The sequence below is a fragment of the Pristiophorus japonicus genome, chromosome 5, assembly GCF_044704955.1.
Source record: "Pristiophorus japonicus isolate sPriJap1 chromosome 5, sPriJap1.hap1, whole genome shotgun sequence".
Lineage (NCBI taxonomy): Eukaryota > Metazoa > Chordata > Chondrichthyes > Pristiophoridae > Pristiophorus > Pristiophorus japonicus.
In genome coordinates, this window is record NC_091981.1 from 108255991 (window position 1) to 108283364 (window position 27374).

Sequence of the window (27374 nt, forward strand, 5' to 3'; positions counted from 1 at the left end):
AAAACTTTATTTAAATGGCTGGTTCATGTAATGAGAATAGTTACCACATAATGAAGTTTTAAGGCACAGATTTAAACTGCTCCAGATATACTTTTTACTGTTTATTTGAACTGGTTATAAAATGCATTCTGGTTTCCCAGTTTTTATGGGTGTTACAGTGAGTAAAGACCAAGAAAGTCTTGGGTTCAATCCCAATCTGTAGCTCACCAATCTCTTCCAGGAAGATCATGACTGATACAACACAGGAGGCATTTCGATCTATCTTGTCTATGCCGGCTCCTTGAAAGAGCTATCCAAATAGTCTAATTTCCCTGCTGTTTCCCCATAACCATACAAATGTTTCCTTTTCAAATATATATCCAATTCCCTTTTAAAAATTTCTATTGAAACAAGTAACTACCACCCTTTCAGGCAATGAATTCCAGATTATAGCACGGTGTAAAGAAAATTCTCCTCATTGCCCCTGGTTTTTTTGTGTACAATAATTTTGGTCCTAGTCAGGTTAGTGCCTCAAGGTTGAAGAGGCAAATAAAAAATGGTAGAGCTCCGGCTCCTGATTGCTATTCAGCAACCTGTGCTGCATATGAAATGTTTTTCACCTCAATCAATTTTAAAAGCAAAATCTGCAGCAACTGATGAGGAAGAAATTGGCTAAACATTTGTGGAAAAAAGCACATCCAACTTTATAAATCATGTTACTACCAGTGAACCATAATTTAGACAGGAAATGCAAAGTTCATTTAGACTGGAGTTAATGGTCCGAGACTGGTAGATGTAGTTCAGGTTTCAACACTTTTACACCAACTCTGACACTAGAGTAGAGTTGCACTCCATGTGATAGCAAGTTCCTAATTCTAGGGCCCGGACTCCAGCTAAGTATTATTTTAGTATTGATACAAATTGAAAATCACTTCACACAGATGTTAACGTTGTGGTGTAAGCACACCCCATCATTCCTAATAGCTCACACCACTAAACATGTTAATGAATGCTTTAAAATGATACCATTTATGCTAAAGGAGAGACATGATTTCAATCAATTATACTTATCTGACAACTTGTGGTACCTTGATGTACTCAAAACAATGAAAATGCCATTTGAGGAAAACACAGCTATTGTTAGTGTTGACAGTTGGAAACCTAACAAAAGTACTCCGCAGAACTGTACACAGTATGTCTGTGTTCTATGCACAAGTGTTGTCTTTTTTATCAGAGCCATCTTTGATACAAGGCAAAAGTGATCTAAGGTACAAGGCAGAAATTCAGGGAAGTAGGGGGCCATGTGCTTATGGCTCTGGCACTCAGAACACAATTGATTTAATGATGAAAGAGTGGAATTAATCACAGGGTATGAAATGCTGTACTTGTTCAAGATTATGAGCATTATACTAACAAGTTGTACAATCTTACCAACTGGCAAATTTAGCAAATATTGTTTTGCTTTCAATAATGGCTATGGTCTAGTATGCTAAGTTGCATTGAATTGAAATGTCATGATTGATCCATCTCTTATAGATTTATTCTGCTCAACATTTGTCAAGTACCCAATGGCAAATGGAAACTGAAGCTACATGGATCACACTGCTGTCATTAGTCTTTACATAATTCTGAGGGACAGTATAAACGTTCATTTAGAAATACACAGATTAATCAAGGACATTCAGCATGGATTTGTTAAAGGAAGGTCATGTCAGACTAATTGATTGAGCTCTTTGAGGTGGTAACAAGGAGGGTCAATGAGGGCAGTAAATTTGATGTAGTTTACATGGATTTTAGCAAGGCTTTTGACAAAGTCCCACATGGTAGGCTGATCAAAAAAGTACAAGCCCATGGGATCCAAGGGAGAGTGGCAAATTGGATCCATAATTGGCTCAGTGGCAGGAAGCAAAGGGTAATGGTTAAGGGGAGTTTGTGGTGACTGGAAGGCTGTTTCCAGTGGGGTTCCACAGGGCTCAGTGCTCGGTCACTTACTTTTTGTAGTATATGTTAATGATTTAGACTTAAGTGTAGAGGGCATGATAAAGAAATTTACAGATGATACAAAAATTGGCTGTGTGAGTGACGAGGAAAGCTCTGGACTGCAGGAAGATATCGATGAATTGGTCAGAAAAGTGGCAAATGGAATTCAACCCAGAAAAGAGAAGTAATGCATTTGGGGAGGGGCAAGGCAAGGGAATACACAATAAATGGGAGGTAACTGAGAGGTGTGGAGGAACAGAGGGACATGGAATATATCTCCACAGATCCTTAACAGTAGCAGGACAAATCGAAAAGGTAGTTAAAAAGGCATACTGAATGCTTTCCTTTCTTAGCTGGGGTATAGAATATAAGAGCAGGGAAGTTATGCTAGAACTGTGTACAACACTAGTTAGGCAACAGCTTGAGTAATACGTGCCGTTCCGGTCACTACATTACCATTCATTCATAGGCAGTCCCTCGGAATCGAGGAAGACTTGCTTCCACACTAAAAAATTAGTCCTTAGATGGCTGAACAGTCTAATATGAGAACCATAGACACGGTCAAAGGTGGGACAGATAGTCTTTGAGGGAAAGGGTGGGTGGGATGGTATGCCGCACGCTCTTTCCGCTGCCTGAGCTTGATTTCTACAGGTTCTCGGCGATGAGACTCGAGGTGCTCAGCGCCCTCCTGGATGCACTTCCTCCACTTAGGGTGGTCTTTGGCCAGGGACTCCCAGGTGTCAGTGGGGATGTTGCACTTTATCAGGGAGGCTTTGACGGTGTCCTTGTAACATTTCCTCTGCCCACCTTTGGCTCGTTTGCTGTGAAGGAGTTCCCAGTAGAGCGATTGCTTTGGGAGTCTCGTGTCTGGCATGTGAACAATGTGGCCTGCCCAGCGGAGCTGATCGTGTGGTCAGTGCTTCAATGCTGGCCTGATTGAGGACGCCAACGTTGGTGCATCTGTCCTCCCAGGGGATTTGCAGGATCTTGCGTAGACATCATTGGTGGTATTTCTCCAAAGCCTTGAGGTGTCCACTGTACATGGTTCATGTCTTTGAACCATACAGGAGGGTGGGTATTACTACAGCCCTGTAAACCATGAGCTGGACTGGTGCACTGGAGGCGGTGTTGAATCTCGTCGTCAATGTCTGCTCTTGTTGATAAGAGGCTCCCAAGGTATGGGAAATGGTCCACGTTGTCCAGGGCCGCGCAGTGGATCTTGATGACTGGGGCGGGGGGGGCAGTGCTGTGCGGCGGGGACAGATTAGTGGAAGACCTTGGTCTTACGGATGTTTAGCATAAGGCCCATGTTTTCTTACACCTCCGTAAATGCGTTGACTATGACTTGGAGTTCAGCCACTGTATGTGCGCAGATGCAGGCGTTGTCTGCGTACTGTAGCTCGACGACAGAGGTTGGGGTGGTCTTGGACCTGGCCTGGAGACAACGAAGGTTGAACAGGTTCCCACTGGTTCTGTAGTTTAGTTCCACTCCAGCAGGGAGCTTGTTGACTGAGGTGGAGCATGGCAGCGAGGAAGATTGCGAAGAGGGTTGGGGCGAAGACGCAGCTTTGTTTGACCCCGGTCCGGATGTGGATTAGGTCTGTGATGGGTCCGTTGGTAAGGATCACGGCCTGCATGTCGTCGTGGAGCAGGCAGAGTATGGTGAAGAACTTTTGGGGGCATCCAAAATGGAGGAAGACGCTCCATAGACCCTCGCAGTTGACAGTGTCAAAGGCCTTTGTAAGGTCGAAGGCGGCCATGTATAAGGTTGGTGCTGTTATCTGCATATTTCCTGAAGCTGTCACGGTGTGAAAATCATGTCCATTGTGCCGTGTAGGGGACAAAATCCACACTGCGACTCCGAGAGGAGCTCCTCAGCCACAGGGAGAAGACGGTTGAGGAGGATTCTAGCGACGACTTTCCCAGTGGCTGACAAGGAGATTCCGCTGTAGTTGCCGCAGTCGGACTTGTCCCCTTTTTTAAAGATGGTCATGATCACTGCATCTCAGATCTCCCAGCATGCTCTCCTCCCTCCAGATGAGAGAGATGAGGTCATGTGTCCATGACTGAGGTGGAGCATGACAGGAAGGATGTGATTGCACTAGAAACCGTGCAGAAGAGATTTATGAGGGTGTTGCCAGGACTGGTAAACTTTAACTATGAAGAAAGATTAAATAGGCTGGGGCTGTTTTCCTTGGAACAGAGGATGCTGAGGGGGGGATTTAATTGAGGAGTATAAAATTATGAGGGCTCAGAGAGTGGACAGGACGGACCTATTTTACTTTAGCAGAGGGGGGTCAATAAAGTAGTTGGTAGAAAGATTAGAGGGGAGATGAGGAAATATTTCTTCACCCAGGGGAAAAGTGGCAAATGGAATTCAATCCAGAAAAGTGTGAGGTAATGTCTCTGGGTGAAGTCTGGAACTCACTGCCTGAAAGGATGGTGGAGGCAGAAACCCTGATCACATTTAAAAGGTACTTGGATGTGCACTTAAAGAGCCATAACCTACAGGGCTACGGACCTAGTGCTGGAAGGTGGGATTATGTTAGGTAACTCTTTTTCGACCGGAATGGACACGATGGGTCAAATGGCCTCTTTCTATGTTGTAATTTTCTATGATTCTATGAATGTTGGTCATTAGTCCATATGAAAATTACCAACCTGTGATTTTCTCAGCAGCCCAGTATTTTCCAGCAGTTTCCAAGACCCAGGCTTCTTTTCTGTCCACAATGAGAAACGTACTGTGGAATGTGTGGAGTGTGTCTCCATCTTCAAAATTATTGCCACCTTGTCCGTGCTCTTCTAAAAGGGACACTATGATATCTAAGGACTCTTTTGCTGTCGCACCTCTTTCTAAACCAAGCCTGAGAAAAATCCAAATATGCAGAAAAAGAAAAGGGTTGACATTTAGTAGATACTAAAGGTACTGCAAAACATTCTTACTAGGGAATGGCTTTCATTGTGAAGTGCTTTAAAAAAAATTCTGTTCTCAACAGTGCCGCTATAATCAAAGCAGGCCTTAAAAATTAGCATGCAGCATTGAAATTATTGCTTCAAAAAACAAAACACAAACCTGACAATATGACAATTAGCATCTTAGAGCCTTTAGATATTTCCCGACTCATACCGAAAGTGCAGTGTGCTAATCCACTGTGCCATCCAGTTTTGATACTTTGCACAAATTAAAACACACATTTGTTTCATAAATAAATGTTAAACATCAAAGGCTAATTAAATATATTAAAATAATCTGTGAATCTATATCAGGTTCCTTTATTGGATAAATATAATATATCCAACAGGAAATTGACATGTTTCTTCGACTCGTTACACTTTTATTTTTCTGTTTGTTTCAGAAAACACAATGATGAATTAATTTTTCAGGTACTGCAAAGAGATTGGGTGAAGCTTGTGGTGGGGGATACAAGAGAATTAAATAACAACAAAGGCTGAAGCAATGATGGTTATATCATTTTCTCATGCCCAATGACAGCCAGCAGGCCTATTGGTCTGGTTGGCTCCCTGAAAAAGTGCAACATCCCCACTGACACCTGGGAGTCCCTGGCCAAAGACCGCCCTAAGTGGAGGAAGTGCATCCAGGAGGGTGCCGAGCACCTCGAGACTCATCGCCGAGAGCATGCAGAAATCAAGTACAGGCAGCGGAAAGAGCATGCGGCAAACCTGTCCAACCCTCCCTTACCCTCAACAACTATCTGTCCCACCTGTGACAGGGACTGTGGTTCTCTTATTGGACTGTTCAGCCGCCTAAGGACTCATTTTTAAGAGTGGAAGCAAGTCTTCCTCGATTCCGAGGGACTGCCTGTGTGTGTGTGTGTGTGTGTGTGTGTGTGTGTGTGTGTGTGTGTGTATGGTCTGGTTCCTCTATGCTTTTGCTTCACTTAAGATTGATAAAGTAATGTGTGTGTGTCAGATTGCGTGAGCTTGAGGTAAGCAAAATAGAATAAGCTTGCTGTTGTCATGATAGCTTTGGAAGGAACTGCTCTGTGCAGTGCTGGAGTGATAAGCATATTTAAATGTTGAAAACAATAGATTTGGCAAAAAAGTCACATCCCACGGTTACTTCGAATCATGGAACAGCAACATGAATGGAAACCAGAAAATATCGATTTAAACAATTACTCATTCAATATAATTTCTATATCTTACTCAAGGGCAACACCCTCATTTCATAATCATCTCCTGCATGTTTAATATGCATACATATGTCAATATATAGTAAATTATTACTTCCACCAATAAGCAATATTCATTCCCTACATAAATAGTGATAACTGAAGTAGGAGTTCTTATATATGTGAACTTGTATTTACTCTGTATAGCCACCAGAGGGCTCTTCCCCTGGAGCCCCAAAGGATCCCATAATCCCTTGGGAGCACAGGTATTTAAGGAGGCTTCACAGGTTGGAGAGGTACTTTGGAGACCTGCAATAAAAGACTACAGTCACACTTTACTTTGAGCTCACAGTGTTCAGTCTGACTATTTTTCCATACACAACAATTGGCAACAAGATACAAACAGCAAACTCAAAGATGCAGAAAACAGTGGGCATCCTGGAGAAATTGTCGGAGGGAGATGATTGGGAAACTTTTGTGGAGCTACTCAACCAATATTTGTGGCCAACGAGCTAGATGGGGGAAGAGAGCGCTGCCAAATGAAGGGCGATCCTACTCACCAACGCATGGCCTCAAAGAATCTGCTCATTCCAGCGAAACCCACGGAGAAATCGTACAATGATTTGTGCACACTGGTCAGAGAGCATTTGAACCTGAAGGAAAGCATTCTGATAGCGAGGTACCGGTTCTACACCTGAAGGCCAGGAAGTGGCGAGTTATGTTGCCGTGCTAAGAGGCCTTGCAGGACATTGCGAATTTGAAGGACATTTGGAGCACATGCTCAGAGACTTTTTCATACTTGGCATTGGCCACAAATCCATACTTTTGACTGTAGAGACTCCAACCTTGAGTAAGGCCATAGCGATTGCCCAGGAGTTCATTGATACCAGTGACAATACAAAGCAAATCTCTCAGCACACAAGTGCTGCTATACGTACTATGAACAAAGTGATGATGTTTTCGAATCGTAACATACAGGGCAGGTCACACATACCTGCAGCTGCACATCCGCAGATGACTCAGAGTCCACCATCAAGGGTGATGAATGCAAGGCCATTAACACCTTGTTGGCACTGCGGGGGTGATCATCGTTTCCATTCATGATGATTCAAAGAGTTCGTTTGTAAGGGCTGTGGAACAATGGGACACCTCCAAGTGTGAAGGCGAGCTGCAAACCCTGTTAAAACTGCAAACCACCATGTTGCAGAGGAGGACAGATCCACGGAGGATCACGACAAACCAGAGCCTCGGATCGAGGAGGCAGAGGTACATAGGGTGCACACATTCACCACGAATTGTCCCACGATAATGCTGAATTTTAAACTAAATGGACTCCCAGTGTCAATGGAACTGGACACGGGCACGAGCCAGTCCATCATGGGCAAAAAGACTTTCGAAAGGTTGTGGTGCAACAAGGCCTCAAGGCCAATCTTAACTCCAGTTCGCACAAAACTAAGCACTTACATAAAAGAACTGATTCCTGTAATCGGCAGTACTACCGTAAAGGTCTCGTACGATGGAGCGGTGCACAAGCGGTGGTACCGGGCGATGGTCCCACTATGCACAGCAGGAGCTAACTGGGAAAGCTACGCTGGAACTGGGACGACGTCCAAGTGCTATCGCCCGCTGACGACACTTCGTGTGCCCTGGTCTTAAACAAATTTCCTTTGCTGTTCGAACCAGGCATCGGGAAATTCCAAGGAGCAAAAGTGCAGATCCACCGAATTGCGGGGGCGCGACGCATCTATCACAAGGCGAGAGCAGTACCGTACATGATGAGAGAAAGGGTAGAGATCAAGTTAGACTGGCTGCAAAGAGAGGGCATCATTTCACCGATCGAGTTCAGCGAATGGGCCAGTCCTATTTTCCCAGTCCTCAAGAGAGACGGTACCATCAGAATCTGTGGCGATTACAAAGTAACTATCAATTGTTTCCCCCTGCAGGACCAATACCCACTACCAAAGGCAGACACAACCTCTTTGCAACACTGGCGGGAGGAAAGATGTTCACGAAGCTGGATCTGACTTCAGCCAACATGATGCAGGAACTGGAGGAATCATCGAAGGCCCTCACTTGCATCAACACGCACAAAGGTCTTTTTGTTTATAACAGATGCCCGTTTGGAATCCGATCAGCAGCGGCGATATTCCAGAGAAACATGGAAAGTTTACTGTAGTCGGTCCCGCACACAGTGGTCTTCCAGGACGACATCTTGGTCACAGGTCGGAACACAGTCGAGCACCTGCAGAACCTGGAGGAGGTTCTTTGTCGACTCAACCGCGTGGGGCTCAGGTTAAAATGCTCGAAGTGCGTTTTCCTGATGCCTGAAGTGGAGTTCTTGGGAAGGAGGATTGCGGCGGACGGCATCAAGCCCACCAATGCGAAGACGGAGGCAAGCGAGAACGCACCAAGGCCACAGATCGTGACGGAGCTGCGGTTGTTTCTAGGACTCTTGACCTACTTTGGTAACTTCTTACTGGGTCTCAGCACACTGCTAGAACCACTATATGTCTTTCTACGAAAAGGGGGCGAATGGGTTTGGGGCAAAAGCCAAGAAAATGTCTTTGTAAAAGCGAGAAAATTGTTATGCTCAAACAAATTGCTTGTGTTGTATGATCTATGTAAGCGTTTGGTACTAGCATGTGATGCATTGTCATATGGCATCAGGTGTGTATTGCAACAAGCTAATGATTTTGTGAAACTGCAACTAGTTGCTTATGCATCCAGGAGTCTGTCTAAGGCTGAGAGATCCGACAGCATGATTGAAAAAGAAGCGTTAGCGTGTGTCTGTGGGGTAAAGAAAATGCATCAATACCTGTTTGGGCTAAAATTAGAATTGGAAACTGACCATAAGCCACTTATATCCCTATTTTCCGAGAGTAAAGGGGTAAATGCCAACGCATCGGCCCGCATCCAGAGATGGGAGCTCACGTTGTCCGCATACAACTACGCCATCCGCCACAGGGCAGGCACAGAAATCAGTGCCGATGGTCTCAGTAGGCTGCCATTGCCCACCACGGGGGTGGAAATGGCGCAGTCCGCAGATCTAGCCATGGTTATGGAAGCATTTGAGAGTGAGCAATCACCCGTCACTGATCGGCAGATCAAAACCTGGACAAGCCAGGACCCCTTATTATCTCTAGTCAAAAGCTGTGCGCTTCATGGGAGCTGGTCCAGTGTCTCAGTGGAAATGCAGGGAGATAAAGCCGTTCCAGCGGCGCAAAGATGAAATGTCTATACAGGCAGACTGCCTTCTGTGGGGCAATTGAGTAGTGGTCCCCAAGAAGGGCAGAGACACCTTCATCAATGACCTCCACAGTACCCACCCAAGCATCGGAATGATGAAAGCGATAGCCAGATCCCACGTGTGGTGGCCCGGTAACGATGCCGACTTCGAGTCCTGATTTCACAGATTTAATACATGCTCGCAGTTAAGCAATGTACCCAGGGAGGCGCCGCTAAGTTTATGGTCTTGGCCCTTCAAATCGTGGTCTATGGTACACTTCAACTATGCAGGCCCGTTCTTGGGTAAAATATTCTTTGTGATTGTAGACACGTACTCCAAGTGGTTTGAATATGAGATAATGTCGGCTAGCACGTCCACTGCCACTACTGAAAGCCTGCGGGCCATGTTTGCCACTCACAGCTTATCCGATATTCTGCTGAGCGACAACAGGCCATGTTTTACCAGTGCTGAGTTCAAAGAATTCATGACCCGTAACGGGATCAAACATGTCACATCTGCCCTGTTTAAACCAGCGTCCAATGGTCAGGCAGAGAGAGTAGCGCAAACCATCAAACAAAGCTTGAAGAGGGTAACTGAAGGTTCACTGCAGACTCGCCTATCCAGAGTCCTGCTTAGCTACTGCACGAGACCCCACTCACTCACTGGGATCCCACCTGCTGAACTGCTCATGAAAAAAGCACTTAAGACAAGGCCCTCGTTAGTTCAACCTGATCTACATGCACAGGTAGAGGGCAGGCGGCTTCAACAAAGTGTATATCATGCTGGCGCAAATGTGTCACGCGAGATTGAAATCAATGATCCTGTATTTATATTAAATTATGGACAAGTTCCCAAGTGGCTTCCCGGCACTGTCGTGGCCAAAGAGGGGAGTAAGGTGTTACAGGTCAAACTTTCAAATGGACTCATTCACCGGAAACACTTGGACCAAATCAAACTCAGATTCACGGACTATCCTGAGCAACCCACCTTGGACCCTAGCTTTTTTGATTCCCCAACATACACACCAGTGGCAACCGGCACCGCGGTTGACCACGAAGCAGAACTCATCATCCACAATAGCCCAGCAGGGCCCAACACACCAGGCAGACCAGCAAGGCCAGCTGCACAGCAGCCCAGCGAGGGCCCAACAAGTGATTGAACAACACCAGCTTTCACACTGAGATGATCAATCAGGGCAAGAAGGGCCCCAGATCGATTCACATTGTAAATAGTTACACTATTGACTGTGCTCGGGGGGCAGCAGGGGGGGAAAGAGAGGCGGGAAGAGTGTTGTTATATATGTGAACTTGTATTTGCTCCGTACAGCCACCAGAGGGCTCTTCCCCTGGAGTCCCAAGGGATCCCATAATCCCTTGGGAGCACAGGTATTTAAGGAGGCTTCACACGTTGGAGAGGCACTCTGGAGACCTGCAATAAAAGACTAAGGTTACACTTTACTTTGAGCTCAGTGTTCAGTCTGACTCTGTATACACAACAGGAGTAGTGGCTGGAATTTTGCTGGAGCTCAGGACGGGATTGGAGATGAGAAATTTGAAATGATGGACAGGTCGGAACCCTATTGTCAACCCGCCTCTTTACCAGGTATCGAGTCTGTCAAAGCTGAACAGATCTGACATGCAGTGACGGGGGAGGGAATTTAGGTGATTAAGATCTCATTCAGAGGCTACTAAACCCATTTTTGAGGCCAACTTACAATTTTTCCAGGTTTTCTACAAGGTTGCCGCTGCTTGAGGATCACGTCAGTTAAAAATGTCAGGAGTTGAATTCATTTCATGACCCGACAACTGCAAGTGTGCTATTAAAGCTCCCATCTCACAGCTGTTCGCTTTCCAAGATTGGAACCTCTTGCTTACTGCATTTGGAAGGCACATTGACCTTTATGCAGGTTGCAAGTCTTTGGAACAACCTCTCCATCCAGTGTCACCTCTTTGGAATAACCTCTCTCACCAGTGACTTATCGCTTCAGTCATCTCTAGTTTACCTGCCATCTATTACATTAACATCGGTGCCCTTGAAACTCTCTCCCCTTGGTCATCAGAATCCCACCACGATCAGCCCCAACACCAGCAGCTGATGCTTCACAGGATACAGGGCATCAGTACCCGATGACATTGCTGCCCAAGATGCCAGGGATGGCCTCCCCATGGCCAGATTTACTTCACTTGACGCTGTACAACCTGACTGTCACATGAAGCACCAGGTTGGCAACACCCTACAACACCAACACCATAAAGCATCCCTACAATGCCCAAGCCATTCCTTTCATACTTAGCAGCATTGCCGGGGGGGGGGGGGGGGGGTAACCATTATCTCTCACCATTCACTGCAACTCACTAAGCCACTTCCAAAGATGCACATAAATCTGTACAAGAAAGCAAAGTGTTGAAAATAAAGATTTCAATGTTTACCACCACAATAACAGAAACTTTACATGAACATTGGCAAAAACACCAAAGTACCTTCCCCTTGTGTGTTGTTAGTTGGTATGCTTGCATTAGGAGGGAGAGTATGAGGGATGGTTAGTGAGAAGAGGATGTGATAATGTAGAGAAAGAGAGATGGGTGGAGGTTTAAGGTAAGTTGGTGTGAGTAAGGATGTGCAGGAGTCAGGGAGGGAAGGCAGAGTGATGGGATAGAGTGGCACAAGAAGACTGCGATGATGAAGACACATTCTCACTTGATTTCACACTCTCAGCCACCAGCCCAGATACTGACACTGCATATATCTTACAGTATAGCATAGAGGTGGGATCTGCATGTGGTGAGACTTTGGGCACAAGTGCACTGTACAGGTGCACAGTACAGGTGCCAGCTTGTAAGAAGGCGAGGTTGCACATGCGTTCTGCTGCTGCAGAGAACTTTGATGGTGCAGGCTATAGAAGGCGGCTGATGTGTGTACACAACAAAATGCTTGGTGCATTGGGAAGCCTGCGTTTAATGTGAAGGAGCACGGAGGAGTCCGGCTCCAACTCGGCAGAGGGCTTTGTGCAGAGCTTGGAGTCCATCCGTTCCAGCATGAAACTGGTGGCCAAGTCCATCAACACACTTATGAACCCTCCCATGCTGCTGCGTCTGATGGCCAGGGTCTCCGCTTCCATTGCAGCACAGTAATGTCCACCAAAAGGCTGAGTGCTGCAATGAAAGGTCAGACTGATGCCATGCATGCTCAGCCTGCTACTATCATGGCTGTGGATACCAGGGTGTCACAGCAGTCTGTCCTTCAACAGATTACTAGGATTGCTGAGGCACCGCCCCGGGGGAGTGGTAGTGGCTCCATGGTGCACGAACCTGCTGTCCTCTCAGGATGACAATATCCTAACCTTGCCACTCCCCCAGTGCCTTTCCAGTTGCCCGTCTGCCAGCCAGCCCAGATTGCTACCACCCATGCAGAGATGGTGCAGTCTGAAGCCAGGCCTTCTCGGCCCAGAGCTGCTTGAGGCCGTCCTCCAAGGTCATCTGTAGTCTCCCTCACTGAAAGTCAACAGCCTTCCACCAGGCATGCTGCAGCCATTGGGGTAGCACTGCGTAGGAGCACTAGTACAGACAAAGCACATGGCAGACAGACACCAAGGGAGATTAGTTTAAGTTTGTATGCAATATGGCATGATTTAATTTATAAATTTGCTTTGGAATGTGTATTTTGTGTTGGGTTTTATTTTTGCATTGTGGCCAAGAGGACAATGTGATGGTCAGTGACAGAGGGAAGGTAAGGAGTGTGGGACTTGGGATGAAGATTACTGGTATTGCATTTGAATTAGTTCTTTTCTTTACATACAGCCTGGGCAGAAATGGGCTCTCCAGGTTACAACTTCTCTTCCTCCACCTCCTCATGCTTCTGCTCAACATCTCGCCTGATGAGTGGTGGCAAGGGCTGCTCCCTCATCATGGCAAAGTTGTGCAGCATAAGAACATAAGAAATAGGAGCAGGAGTAGGCCATCTGGCCCCTCGAGCCCTCTCTGCCACTTAAGATCAAGATCATGGCTGATCTGATCATGGACTCGGCTCCACTTCCCTGCCCGTTCCCCATAGTCCTTTATTCCTTGATTCCCTTATCGCTCAAAAATCTGTCCATCTCCACCTTAAATATATTCAATGACCCAGCCTCCACAGCTCTCTGGGGCAGATAATTCTATAGATTTACAACCCTCAGAAAAGAAATTCCTCCTCATCTCAGTTTTAAATGGGCGGCCCCTTATTGTGAGACGATGTCCCCTAGTTTTAGTTTCCCCGATGAGTGGAAATATCCTCTCTGCATCCACCTTGTCGAGCCCCCTCATTATCTTGTATGTTTCGATAAGATCACCTCTCATTCTTCTGAACTCCAACCTACTCAACTTATCTTCATAAGTCAATCCCATCATCTCCGGAATCAAGCTAGTGAACCTTCTCTGAACAGCCTCCAATGGCAGTATATCCTTTCTTAAATATGGAGACCAAAACTGTACACAGTACTCTAGGTGTGGCTTCACCAATACCCTGTACAGTTGGAGCAGGACTTTGCTGCTTTTATACTCCATCCCCCTTGCAATAAAGGCCAACATTCCATTTGCCTTCCTGATTACTTGCTGTACCTGCATACTAACTTTTTGTGTTTCATGCACAAGGATCCCCAGGTCCTTCTGTACTGAGCACTTTGCTATTTTTCTCCATTTAAATTATAATTTGCTTTTCTATTGTTTCTGTCAAAGTGGATAATCTCACATTTTCCCACATTATACTCCATCTGCCAAATTGTTGCCCACTCACTTAGCCTGTCTATATCGCTTTACAGATTTTGTGTCCTCACAATTTGCTTTCCCACCCATCTTTATATCATCAGCAAACTTGGCTACATTACACTCAGTCCTTTCATTCAAGTCATTAATATAGATTGTAAATAGTTGAGGACCCAGCTCCGATCCCTGCAACACCCCACTAGTTACTATTTACCAACCGGAAAATGACCCATTTATCCAGACACTGTTCTCTCTGTTAGTTAGCCAATCCTATCCATGCTAATATATTACCCCCAACCCTGTGAACTTTTATCTTGTGCAGTAACCTTTTATGTGGCACCTTATCGAATGCCTTCTGGAAATCCAAATACACCACATCCACTGATTCTCCCTTATCCACACTGCTCGTTACATCCTCAAAGAATTCCAGCAAATTTGTCAAACATGATTCTTTTTCATAAAACCATGCTGACTCCGCTCGATTGAATTATGTTTTTCCAAAGGTCCCGCTACGGCTTCCTTAATAATGGACGCCAGCATTTTCCCAACAACAGATGTTAGGCTAACTGCTCGATCGTTTCCTGGTTTTAGTCTGCCTCCTTTTTTTTTTTAAAATAGGGGAGTTACATTTGTGATTTTCCAATCTGCTGGGACCGCCCCAGAATCCAGGGAATTTTGGTAGATTACAACCAATGCATCCACTATCTCTGCAACCACTTCTTTTAAGACCCTAGGATGTAAGCCAGCAGGTCCAGGGGACTTGTCCGCCTTTAGTCCCATTATTTTACAGAGTACTACTTCATTAGTGATAGTGATTGTATTAAGTTCCTCTCTCCCTATAGCCCCTTGATTATCCACTATTGGCATGGTTTTAGTTGTCTTCTACCACAAAGACCAATACAAAATATTTTTTCAATGTCTTTGCCATTTCCCTGTTCTCCATTATTAATTCCGCAGTCTCATACGCTTGGGGTCCAACATTTATTTTAGCCACTCTTTTCCTGTTTATGTATGCAGCATACCATGATGAATTTTGAGACCAGCTCAGCCAAATACTGCAGGGCTCCTCCAGAACGATGCAGGCAGCAGAATCTTTGGGCTCAAAATTGGCCCACCTGTTTTTTTTCAAGCACACTCCCGGAGATGCGCCGACTTTCTGCATTGAAAACTGCTCCGGAAAAAAAAAAAAAAAAAAATCGCTCCCCATTTTGGATGCTGTCTTCCCTCTCCTTGATCATCGCGCAGCATGGCCAGTGGAGTCGGGGGCGGAGCCAGCGTCCTGCGCTGAAAACAGTGCCGGGACGTCTGCACATGCACATTGGAGTCGGGTCGCGATGTCCGTGCATGCTCAGTAGCGCAGAAATTTGGCAATCGGCCATCTTTAAAGGGATACGAAGCTGCTTGTGCTTTGGTGCCAGGAGTGCTGTGGAACGAAATCAGCTGCTGGAATCAAGAAGCAGTGAGTGCTCTGTGTTAATAGTGCTGCATGCCTGCAAAAGTTCCAGAAGGAATGCTGTATTTCTGAAAATCATTGTTGCATGCAAAATAAAGACTATTTGGAAAAATCACTGTCGAAGAGCATTGGAAAAGTGCTGAGAGTGTCAATTCAATACAGCAATGCAACAACGTGCACCAAGAACAAAGAATTTCTTGCATGAAGTGGAGATACTAGTTAATGTCATTGAGAGCAGATAGCAGGAGCTGGATACCAGCAACAGAGGTCGCACAAAAGTGCCACCCAAAGAAAAGAAGAAACGGTGGAACCAATTTGCAGAAGATTACTGCGCAGTGGTGAACACCCAGAGATCTGGAAGCCAGTGTAAAAAGAAATGGCAGGACCTTGGTCAAGTAGTTAGTGCAGATAATATTTTCATTTATTTAATGCAATAGCAATTGTAAACGTGACCAGCTGTATATGTCCCACCTAGCAAAAAGTTGCATTTTCTTCTTTGCAGAAGAAATTGTCCCACAACAAAAGGAAAAGAATTTGAACAGGAGGAGGACGCCAGATCTGCACCTGCTAACACCCTTGGAAGAGAGGGTCACTACTTTGATGACTCCTACCGGGAGAAAAACAATCAGTACTGCACAAGCTGGGCCCACACGCGAGGGAGAAGGCAAGTCCTGAAAATTCATCGTGGCCCTTCAAATCAACCTGCTGCCTGGCCTGCTATGTGTGAGCCTATCCTTGGCACCCATCCTGCCCATCTCCTATGCTGATAACCATTTGACTGTTAGGTTATATTTTGCAGAACCTGATGCCAAACCTGAAGATCCAGACGCGTACGAGCCTAACCCTGCAGACCAACTTGGTGAGGGGGGATGGAGATGGGAGAAGGGGACAATATTGCACTGAATATGGATGAGGCCACATTAATGGACTTCGCATTGGCAAACCCTTCCATGAGTTCTGGTGTGACATTCCTTGGTTTCAGCCCATCCATGATTAGTGGTTTAAGTTCTGATGTGATATTTCATGGTTCCAGTGTCCGAGGTTGTGGGTCCCAGTGCTGGTGGGATGCAGCATGGAACACCCAGGGTCCCACCATCCCAGCCTGTGCCTCCCAATGCTGGTGGGATGCAGCATCCCAGTCTGCGCCTCCCACTGGGGGAGGCCACGAGGCAGACCCAAGGTGAGGGCAAGGAGAAATCGACCACGCTCTCCTGAGATACAGGATGTAGCAGAAGTGGTTCAGATCATGGCATTGAGTGCGGCAAGCATTGATCTTACCCAATCACTCGTGGACACCATCAATTGAGTAAGTGATGAGGTAAAGGGACTGTCAGGAGAAGTAACAGTAATCGCATGGAAAATGGAAACGATTTCCGGGAACATCAGTGAGGGAATAGTGTCCATGAGGGAGGAAATGTTAGAGGTAGTGGAAAGGATGGCACTGGGAGGGCGTGTGTGAGTTAGCTGCTGCAATAAGGGAACACACCCAGGCCATGCGCCACCACTCCCACTGCAATCCCCGCACCAGGCTCTGAAGAGACCCAAGCCGGGTCCTCTACATTAACACCTGGACGCCCCCCCCCCACCATGAAGTGGTGCACATTCACCGAGATGGGGATGAGAGATGGGTGCAGCCTTTCTTTGCTGCTGTTGTTGTTACTGTTTTCAAATTGAAAGGTTTTTTTTAATAAGTATGTAAATTTACAACTTTATAAGTCATCTTAAAGTTTAAGTAATCTTAGAGTAAAGTTTGATACAAAAATTATTTTATTACACTAAAGTTAAGTACATTGTAAACTTTTGAATAAAATATATTTTACTTTAAAACTGAATCATATTCCATTAACACAACACATTTAGGAACAACTGCAAAAAATAAACATGTTCATGCGGAATAGTTGTTGCTGAGCCCTCCGACATCAGTAAAGCATTCACGGATGAGCTGCTGGCGCAAGGCTCGAGCAATCGTTAAAGGAGCATGATGGCCCGCCCTCCTCAGACGTCGTGCTCCGGCCTCAGGCACTTGCATGGTTTCCTCATCCTCGTCATCATCCTCCTCCTCCTGCTCGTCACCTGCATCTTCCAAATCATTACCAGCCACTCTCACCGCAGGTGGGTCGTCGTCTTCTAGTATCAGCTGCTTTTGCCTCATGATGGCTAAGTTATGCAGCATGCAGCACACAACAGTGAACTGACCGACAATCTCAGGGGAATATTGTAAGTAGCCTCCGGATTGGTCAAGGCATCAGAAATGCTGTTTCAAGATGCCAATGGTCCTCTCTATGATGCTGCATGTTATAATGTGCGACATGTTGTATTGATGATCAGCTTCCGTCCGGGTTATGCATAGGGGCATCATGAGCCAGGTGGTGAGGGCATACCCTTTGTCTCCCAGTAGCCAGCTCTGCCCTTCTGGCTGGTGCTCAAACATGTCAGATATAACGCTGTCATGTAGGATGAACGCATCATGGGTGCTGCCAGGGTAGCTTGTATCGACTGACATGATGTGCTGCATGTTGTCACACACGAGCTGCACATTAATGGAGTGGAAGCCTTTTCTATTCCTGAACATCTCGGCATCCTCCACAGGTGCTCGCAACGCGATGTGGGTACAACCAATGCAGCCCTGTACCTTTGGGAAGCCAGCAATCCTTGAGAAACCCACAGCCCTGTCATGGATTGCTTGGGCGGTCATTGGGAATTTGATGAAGTCATTCCCCTGTGCATATAGTGCAGCCGTGACCTGACAAATGGAGACATGTATTCCATGTCGAGAGATGGCACACACATCTGCAGTTGTAGCTTGAAAATATCTGGAGGCATAAAATGAAAGTGCAGCAGTAACCTTCACTTCAACTGACAAAGCAGTCCACCTGCCGCTTCTCGGCTGTAAGTCTGGTCTCAGCAACTCACATATCTCAGACAACTTCTCAGTAGAAACACAGTCTTCTGACACAATCTGCATCACTCACGTCCAGGTACGAACGCCTGACTCGAAATTGCCGAGGTGGGTAAGGTCTCCTGCCCAGCAGCCTACGGGGTCTGATGTTCCTGATGTGATGAGCTCTAATCAATTGTCTCCTATGCAGCACAATGATGCAGAACACTTGCAAAAGGTGTGGCATTGATACTATTGCCCCAATACTTAGTTAAAGTTAAACTTTCAAAGGTCAAAGATGATAAAATGTCAGGAAAGCAGGCAGCACAGCACAGCAGAGGTTCGCAGTTCTGTGTCTCTCTCTCTCTGGGTATGTATATGGACCACACCCAAAGATCTTTTGTCCACTTCCCCCTCGAGTCATGTGACTTCTCTCTCTCTCCCTCCTCCTCGAGCCCACCACCCAGCCTGTCAGTGAGGTTGCTTTCTGCAGCCTGTGTGTGCTTCGATGATGGCAGTTCCCTGGGAGAATGGTCTCCCGGTCATCCCGCACCTATCCCAGGCCGAGTGGAGGTTCCCATACCGGCTAGCCTGCTGTTAATGTAGCTGCTTGTCTTTTGCCCTTGCTGCAGTCTGTCCGGTCAGTGAGTTTGCTTCATACAGCCAGAGTGTTCTCCGAAAGCACTTCAAATCGCTCCCGCCCCTGGCCGAGTGTCCTCCTGCATTGTCGTCCAGCAGCTATCCCCGGCCGAGTGGCCTCCAGCACCGGCAGGCCTGCTGACTTCCCGGGCCGAGTTTTGAGATGAAGATAGGACTTAGTTTTATTTTTTATTTCTTCTTGAATGTTTTTATTTCTTCTTGAATCTTTATTACTTGTGTCATGTATCTCACATTACTGTATATAACTATCTTACCATGCTATACATGACTGTAACTGGGTATGACCTGTAACAATAAGCATACCTTACCACCAGGGGTGCACTTGCAGGAGACACTCCATACCTGTCCCACTGAGGTATATAAAAAAGAGAGGTCTCAGGCAAGTGCAGCACTGGCGAGCTGGAATTAAAGGTGCAAGTCCTAAGTGACCTTGACTTCAGCATGTGTCTCTTGTAAGTCAGTACATTAGAGTCAGGACTCAACAGTGGCGACGAGGATGGGATCACAGAATCCACAGAATGGCTACCAACAACTCAGATGAGAAATACAATGCTGGAGACAATTGGGATGACTTTATAGAAAGGCTCCAGCAAAGCTCTGTGACCAAAGACTGGCTGGGCAACGATAAGGCAGACAAGAGAAGAGCCCATCTCTTGACCAGCTGTGGCTCGAAAACATATGCTTTAATGAAAGACCTGCAAGCAACCAAGAAACCAGCAAGCAAGTAGTTTGAGGAGTTGAGCACACTGGCGAGAAACCACCTGAAGCCAGCGAGCAGCCTACACATGGCCAGACACAGGTTCGACAACTAGACGCTGTGTGGGCCAAAGCATACCAGACTTCGTGGCGGAACTTCGGAGGCTGGCTAGTTCATGTGAGTTCATGTGGTGAACTAAGGAGAGAAGTACTGAGACTTTTTTTTATTGAAGGAATAGGCCACGCAGGCATATTCCGAAAGCTTAGAGACTAAGAACTTGACTCTAGAGACAGCAGCACTGGTCACACAGACATTCTTGGCAGGCGAAGAAGAAACGAGGCTGATCTATACTTCGGGTACGACAACCAACGAGGCATCGGAACAAGGGGTTCACATTGCGAAACAAACCGCTACCCCCCACACACAAAGGCAGGAGAGCAGGCCTTCAACAGCAGACAGTGGCGCCAGAAGCCATCAAAATCAAGGGTCACATGAACGGCCGATCACACCTCATCAACCCACAATGCGAGCAATCAACAACAGATTGAGAGAAGCTCAAGGGAGATCAGCCAGGCGCAGCTCATCCTTCGGAAACAATGGAAACGGTCTGTGTTGGAGTTGTGGGAGAAGGCACTCAACCAGGGTGTGTCGATTTCAGCAGGCCGTTTGCAGAAACTGCAACTACACAAGGCATCTGGCTCGCATGTGCAGAAAAACAGCAGCTCGGCTGGTATACAAATCAGAAGGGTCAGAAAGGGGACCAGAAGACGGTTGGAACAGTGCACGGGACGCCGAGGCACAGCGGGTTAACACGATGTCCACTGTTCTTACACCAAGATGCCCCCAATTATGATGAGGGTTCTACTCAACAGGATACCCGTCAACATGGAACTGGACACAGGGACCAGTCAATCCCTCATGAGCGTTCAACAATTTGGACAGCTGTGGCCGCACAAAAACAACAGACCAAAACTCAAAGATCGACACCAAACTAAGGACCTATACTAAAATAATCGTCCCAGTCCTTGGCAGCGCCATGCTCTCAGTCACACACAAAGGGATGGTGCACCGACTTTCCCTGTGGATCTCCCAGCCCTGTTGGGGAGAAGCTGGCTAGCAGACTTAATTGGAAATGGGATAATGTTCACGCCATGTCATCAGAGGAACGGACCTCCTGCTCCATTCTAAGCCGTTTTGAACATCTCTTTCAGCCAGGTGTGGGCACCTTCAAAGGGGCTAAAGTTAGAATCTACATGACACAGAATGCCAGACCGGTCCATCACAAGGCTAGAGCTGTGCCTTGTGATGAGGGAAAAGATTGAAAACTAACTGGACCGGCTTCTGCAGGAAGGCATAATTTCTCCCGTGGAATTCAGCGACTGCAGGTACGGTATGGTTGAGGAGGCGGCGCTCGCGTGCGTGTACGGTGTCAAAAAGATGCACCAATACCTTTTCGGGGCCAAGTTTGCGTTAGAAACCGACCACAAACCCGTCACGTCCCTACTATCCAAGTGCAAGGCAATCAACGCCAATGCCTCGGCGCGCATTCAGCGGTGGGCACTCATGCTGGTGGCTTACGATTACATGATAAGGCACAGACAACTGTGCCGACGCGCTTAGCAGGCTACCTTGGCGACCACAGAAGGGTCCGACGAACAGGACCGCGAGATGGTCATGGCAATCAATGCCTTTGAATCCACAGGTTCGCCATGACAGCTCGCCAAATCAGAGCCTGGACGACCAGCGACCCCACGTTATCTCGAGTTAAAAGATGTGTTTTAACCGGTGACTGGGCAGAGGCTCGCGATGCCTGCCCCGAGGAGGTCAAACCCTTCCATAGGCGCATGCATGAACTCTCATTACAGGCAGACTGCCTGATGTGGGGAAGCCGAGTTGTTATGCCCTTACGAAGCAGGGAGGCGTTTGTCCGGGAGCTCCATCGCAAGCACCCGGGGATCGCCCTTATGAAGGCCATAGCCAGATCTCATGTCTGGTGGCCTGGCATGGACGTGGACTTGGAGTTCTGCGTCCGTCGGTGCACCATTTGTGCCCAACTCAGTAATGCCCCCAGGGAGGCCCCCCTAAGCCCCTGGCCCACCAAACTGTGGTCGCGGGTGCATGTAGACTATGCAGGCCCAATATGTTCCTCGTAGTCGTTGATGCATTTTCAAAATGGATCGAGTGCACCATTTTAAACTCCGAGCACCACCTCCACCACTGTGGAGAGCCTTAGAACCATGTTTGCAACACACGGCATTCCTGACATATTAGTTAGTGATAATGGTCCGTGCTTCACCAGCGCAGAATTTCACGATTTGATAGTTGACCACGGTATAAATCACGTTAAGAAGGCACCTTTCAAGCTGGCCTTCAATGGCCAGGTGGAGCGAGCAGCAGTGCAGATCACTAAACAAGGCATGCTCAGAATCCTAGGTCCCACGCTGCAGAGCCGCCTGTCGCGACTGCTGTTGGCATACAGATCTCGTCCGCATTCGCTAACTGGGGTTCCCCCGCGCAACTATTGATGAAACGAACCTTAAAGACCAAGCTCTCGTGAATCCTCCCAGACATGTAGGAAATTGTTGAGGCTAAGCGTCAAAAGCTGAGTACCATGACCGAAATTCGAGGGGGAGGTGGAATGAGATAGGGGACAAAGTGTTTGTGCTAAACTATGGCTGGAGTCCCAAATGGCTTGCAGGGACAGTAACAAAGAGGGAAACAGGCTACTGGTTGTACAAATGGACAATGGCCAAACCTGCCGGAGGCATGTAGACCAAGTAAAAAGTAGATTCACTGATAACACTGAAGAACCAGAGGCAGACTACAATGTGGAACTCACACCACACCTGGTGGACAGACAGGTGGAGCAACCTGAGGAAAGGGCAGTCTAAACAGACAGCCCAGGCAAGATACCAGCAATCACACCGAATGAAAAACAGGCACCAAGGCAAACAACTGAACCACAACTAAGATGCTCCACGCGAGAGCGCAGACCATCTGAGAGACTGAATCTATAAAGACAATAAGACCTTGGGGGAAGGTGATGTCATGTATATCTCATTACTGTATATAACTATCTTACCATGCTATCTATACATGACTGTAACTGGATATGACCTGTAACAATAAGCATACTTTACCACCAGGGGTGCACTTGCAGGAGACACTCCATACCTGTCCCACTGAGGTATATAAAAAGAGGGGTCTCAAGCAAGTGCAGCACTGGAGAGCTGGAATTAAAGGTGCAGGTCCTGAGTGACCTTGACTTCAGCATGTGCCTCGTGTAAGTCAGTACTTTAGAGTCAGGACTTAACTTTTTGTGCTTTGTAAGTCTTGGTGCAAGGTCTTCTCTGCTTCCCTTCCTGCCCCTATCTCAGGCCGAATGGTCTCTGATGTAACTACCTGCACTGATTTCTTAACTCTCCGCAAGGGTTTTCACAAGTGGCCACATATGCTAAGCTAAGATAGTTTGGAGTAACTATTAGCTGGCCAAAGTGGCCTGAATGGTCAAAACAGGCATAGGTGGCTGGTAACACCCCCTTTTGGAAAAAAAACAAAACTAAAAAAAACTAACTCACTTACACTGGCGCAAACTGAATGTGCAAAATGTGGATTTTTACGATACTCCAGAAAAATCAAGTTGCTCCAAAAAAAAAAACGGAACTCCTGGCCAATTTTGAGCCCACAGTTTCAGCACACCAATGGTTGGCTCAGATTCCGCGTGGCAGCATGGCTCTCATTTTATGCATGTTGTGCACGTGTGTGGGTTGTCAACCGGAGTCATGAGCTATGTCGTCAATAGATAGCCCTCGTTTCCCAGTAGCCATCCTTTGGTTTGCCGTGCTGGCTGAAATACAGCTGGCACAGCAGACTGCCGCAGAATGAAAGCATCATGACTGCTTCACGTTGAGAGATTGGAATCTCTTGATTTCAGTACATGGCAGAGTTGACGTGGTGCCCGCAAAGCAATGTGCTTGCAGTCAATGACACCCTGCACCATGGGGAAGCCTGCGAACCTTGCAAACACTCACAGGAATACAAGAAATAAATTGAATGAACTGCAGGGGCAAATTCAACTTGGGTGGGCATGGTAGCCATTACAGAGACATGGCTGAAAGATGGTCAGGACTGGTAACTAATATCAGATTATGGGGTCGACAGAAAATATAGGGGAAATGGTAGAAGGGGAGGGATTAAGTGATTAAAGATGAAATCACTTCAATGATGAGTGAGGATATAACGAGAGGTAAGCAGGCAGTGGAGACTTTGAGTAGAATTAAGAAATAGGAAAGAATTTAAGACTGTAATGGGAGTCGTGTATAGGCCCCGATAGCAGCTGTGAAATGCTAGATTGTATAAATGCAGGAGTAGGCCATTCGGCCCTTCGAGCCTGAACCGCCATTCAATGAGTTCATGGCTGAACATGCAACTTCAGTACCCCATTCCTCCTTTCTCGCCATACCCCTTGATCCCCCTAGTAGTAAGGACTACATCTAACTCCTTTTTTAATATATTTAGTGAATTGGCCTCAACAACTTTCTGTGGTAGAGAATTCCACAGGTTCACCACTCTCTGGGTGAAGAAGTTTCTCCTCATCTTGGTCCTAAATGGCTTACCCCTTATCCTTAGACTGTGACCCCTGGTTCTGGACTTCCCCAACATTGGGAACATTCTTCCTGCATCTAACCTGTCTAAACCCGTCAGAATTTTAAACGTTTCTATGAAATCCCCTCTCATTCTTCTGAACTCCAGTGAATACAAACCCAGTTGATCCAGTCTTTCTTGATATGTCAGTCCCGCCATCCCAGGAATTAGTCTGGTGAATCTTCACTGCATTCCAATAGCAAGAATGTCCTTACTCAAGTTAGGAGACCAAAACTGTATACAATACTCCATGTGTGGCCTCACCAAGGCCCTGTACAACTGTAGCAACACCTCCCTGCCCCTGTACTCAAATCCCCTCGCTATGAAGACCAACATGCCATTTGCTTTCTTAACCGCTGTTGTACCTGCATGCCAACCTTCAATGACTGATGTACCATGGCACCCAGATCTCGTTGCACCTCCCCTTTTCCGAATCTGTCACCATTCAGATAATAGTCTGTCTCTGTTTTTACCACCAAAGTGGATAACCTCACATTTATCCACATTATACTTCATCTGCCATGCATTTGCCCACTCACCTAACCTATCCAAGTCACTCTGCAGCCTATAGCATCCTCCTCGCAGCTCACACTGCCACCCAACTTAGTGTCATCTGCAAATTTGGAGATACTACATTTAATCCCCTCGTCTAAATCATTAATGTACAATGTAAACAGCTGGGGCCCAGCACAGAACCTTGCGGTACCCCACTAGTCACTGCCTGCCATTCTGAAAAGTACCCATTTACTCCTACTCTTTGCTTCCTGTCTGCCAACCAGTTCTCAATCCATGTCAGCACACTACCCCCAATCCCATGTGCTTTAACTTTGCACATTAATCTCTTGTGTGGAACCTTGTCGAAAGCCTTCTGAAAGTCCAAATACACCACATCAACTGGTTCTCCCTTGTCCACTCTACTGGAAACATCCTCAAAAAATCCCAGAAGATTTGTCAAGCATTTAGTAAAGACGGAGTGGTTTTAATGAGGGATTTAACTTTCATATAGATTTGGATAAGCAGACTAGCAAGTCAGAAAGGTAGTAAATTTCTAGAGTGTGTCCGTGATAGTTTTCTACAACGATATGTCCTAGAACGAACAAGGGGGCATGCCATGTTAGAATTAGTAATGAGTAATGAGCCAGAGTTAATTAACAGCCTAACTGTGCGTGAACATGTATCTAATAGCGAATACATCAAGATCAATACAGTGCTTGAAAGGGAAAAACACGAAAGTGTCATGTATGTAACCTCTATGTAACACCACTGCAATACTGTATATACTTAAGCAATGCACACCTTGACCACAGGGGGTGAACTTGCGGGAGACACTCCTTACCTGGTCATCCAGGTATATAAAGGGAGGTCCCACGCAGGGTCATCATTTCTTGGTCCTGTGAATAAAGGTTCGGGTCATAGAGTGACCTTGTCCATAGAATGTGCCTCGTGTGGGTTTTGTGCCATTGAGTAAGGACATTACATTGGCGACGAGAAATGGGAATCAACGACGCATGAGAATGGCCACTGGTAGCACAGAGGAACGGTACTGTGTTGGTGAGGACTGGGATGATTTCATTGAGAGACTCCAGCAGAGCTTTGTCATGAAAGAATGGCTGAGAGATGCAGCGGCCGACAAGCGAAGGGTGCATCTACTGACCAGCTGCAGACCCAAGACTTACATGCTCATGAAGGACCTACTAGCACCCAAAACGCCACCAATGATGAAGGTTTTATTAAACGGCATCCCTGTACGCATGGAGCTGGACACAGGGGCCAGCAAGTTACTCATGAGCGTTCAACAATTCGAAAAGCTATGGCCACTCAAACCCATTAGACCCAAACTAGAACACATTGAGATACAACTACGGACATGCACCAAAAAAATCATTCCAGTACTAGGCAGTGCAATGTTGGCGGTCACACACAATAGATCACTGAACCGGCTGCCACTCTGGATTGTCCCGGGCAATGGCCCCGCACTGTTGTGGAGGAGTTGGTTAGCTGAGATGAACTGGAAAAGGGGGGGCGGGGGGTAGGGGGGATGTGCACACAATGTCATAATGTCATCTGTGAAGCGAAGTTCGTGCTCACAAGTCCTACAACAGTTTGAGTCACTATTCCAACCAGGCGTCGGGACGTTCAAAAGGTACCAAAGTAGTGATATGCATCACCCCGGACGCCAGACCAGTGCACCACGTTCCCGTCCTAAAAGCGGATGGCTCTGTCAGAATCTGTGGCGACTACAAGGCCACTATTAATTGGGTGTTCCTACAAGACCAATACCCGGTCCCGAGAGCGGAGGATCTTTTCGCCACGCTGGCAGGCGGCAAGCTGTTTACCAAGTTGGATCTCACTTAAGCCTACATGACCCAAGAACTGGCCGACGAATCTAAACTACTGACTACCATCACTACGCACAAGGGACTGTTCGTTTACAACAGGTGCCCGTTTGGCATTCGATCAGCGGCTGCGATTTTTCAAAGAAACATGGAAAGCCTGCTCAAATCCATTCCTGGAACAATCGGATTTCAGGACGACATTCTCATCACGGGTCGTGACACCGAGGAACACCTCCACAACCTGGAGGTGCTATGCTGACTGGACCGGGTAGGTCTGCGACTCAAGAAGTCTAAATGTGTGTTTTTGGCTCCTGAGGTTGAGTTCCTGGGCAGGAGGGTTGCTGCAGATGGGATTCGGCCCATCGAATCCAAAACAGAGGCGATTCGACGAGTGCCCGGCAACACATCGGAGTTGCGTTCATTTCTAGGACTCTTGAACGATTTCGGGAACTTTCTGCTGAACTTAAGCATGTTGTTGGAGCTGCCTCATGTGCTCCTGCGTAAGGGTTGTGATTGGTTTTGGGGGGGACTGTCAAGAACGGGCTTTCAATCTGGCGCGGAACCTTTGTTCAAATAAGTTATTGACAGTGCACGACCCACGGAAAAAATTGGTTCCGACATGTGATGCATCGTCCTATGGGGTTGGGTGAGT

At 46.8% G+C, this 27374-nt stretch overlaps 1 protein-coding gene across 2 annotated transcripts in view; it reads right to left on the bottom strand.

Annotated features, from left to right (window-relative positions):
• Window positions 1–27374, bottom strand: part of LOC139263875 (secernin-1-like) — a 209372-nt gene that overhangs the window by 64581 nt on the left and 117417 nt on the right. For both annotated transcript variants that reach the window (XM_070879943.1, XM_070879942.1), the window contains exon 4: window positions 4621–4823. In XM_070879943.1, the coding sequence (XP_070736044.1) occupies window positions 4621–4823 (203 nt within the window). The remainder of the gene's footprint in view (window positions 1–4620; window positions 4824–27374) is intronic.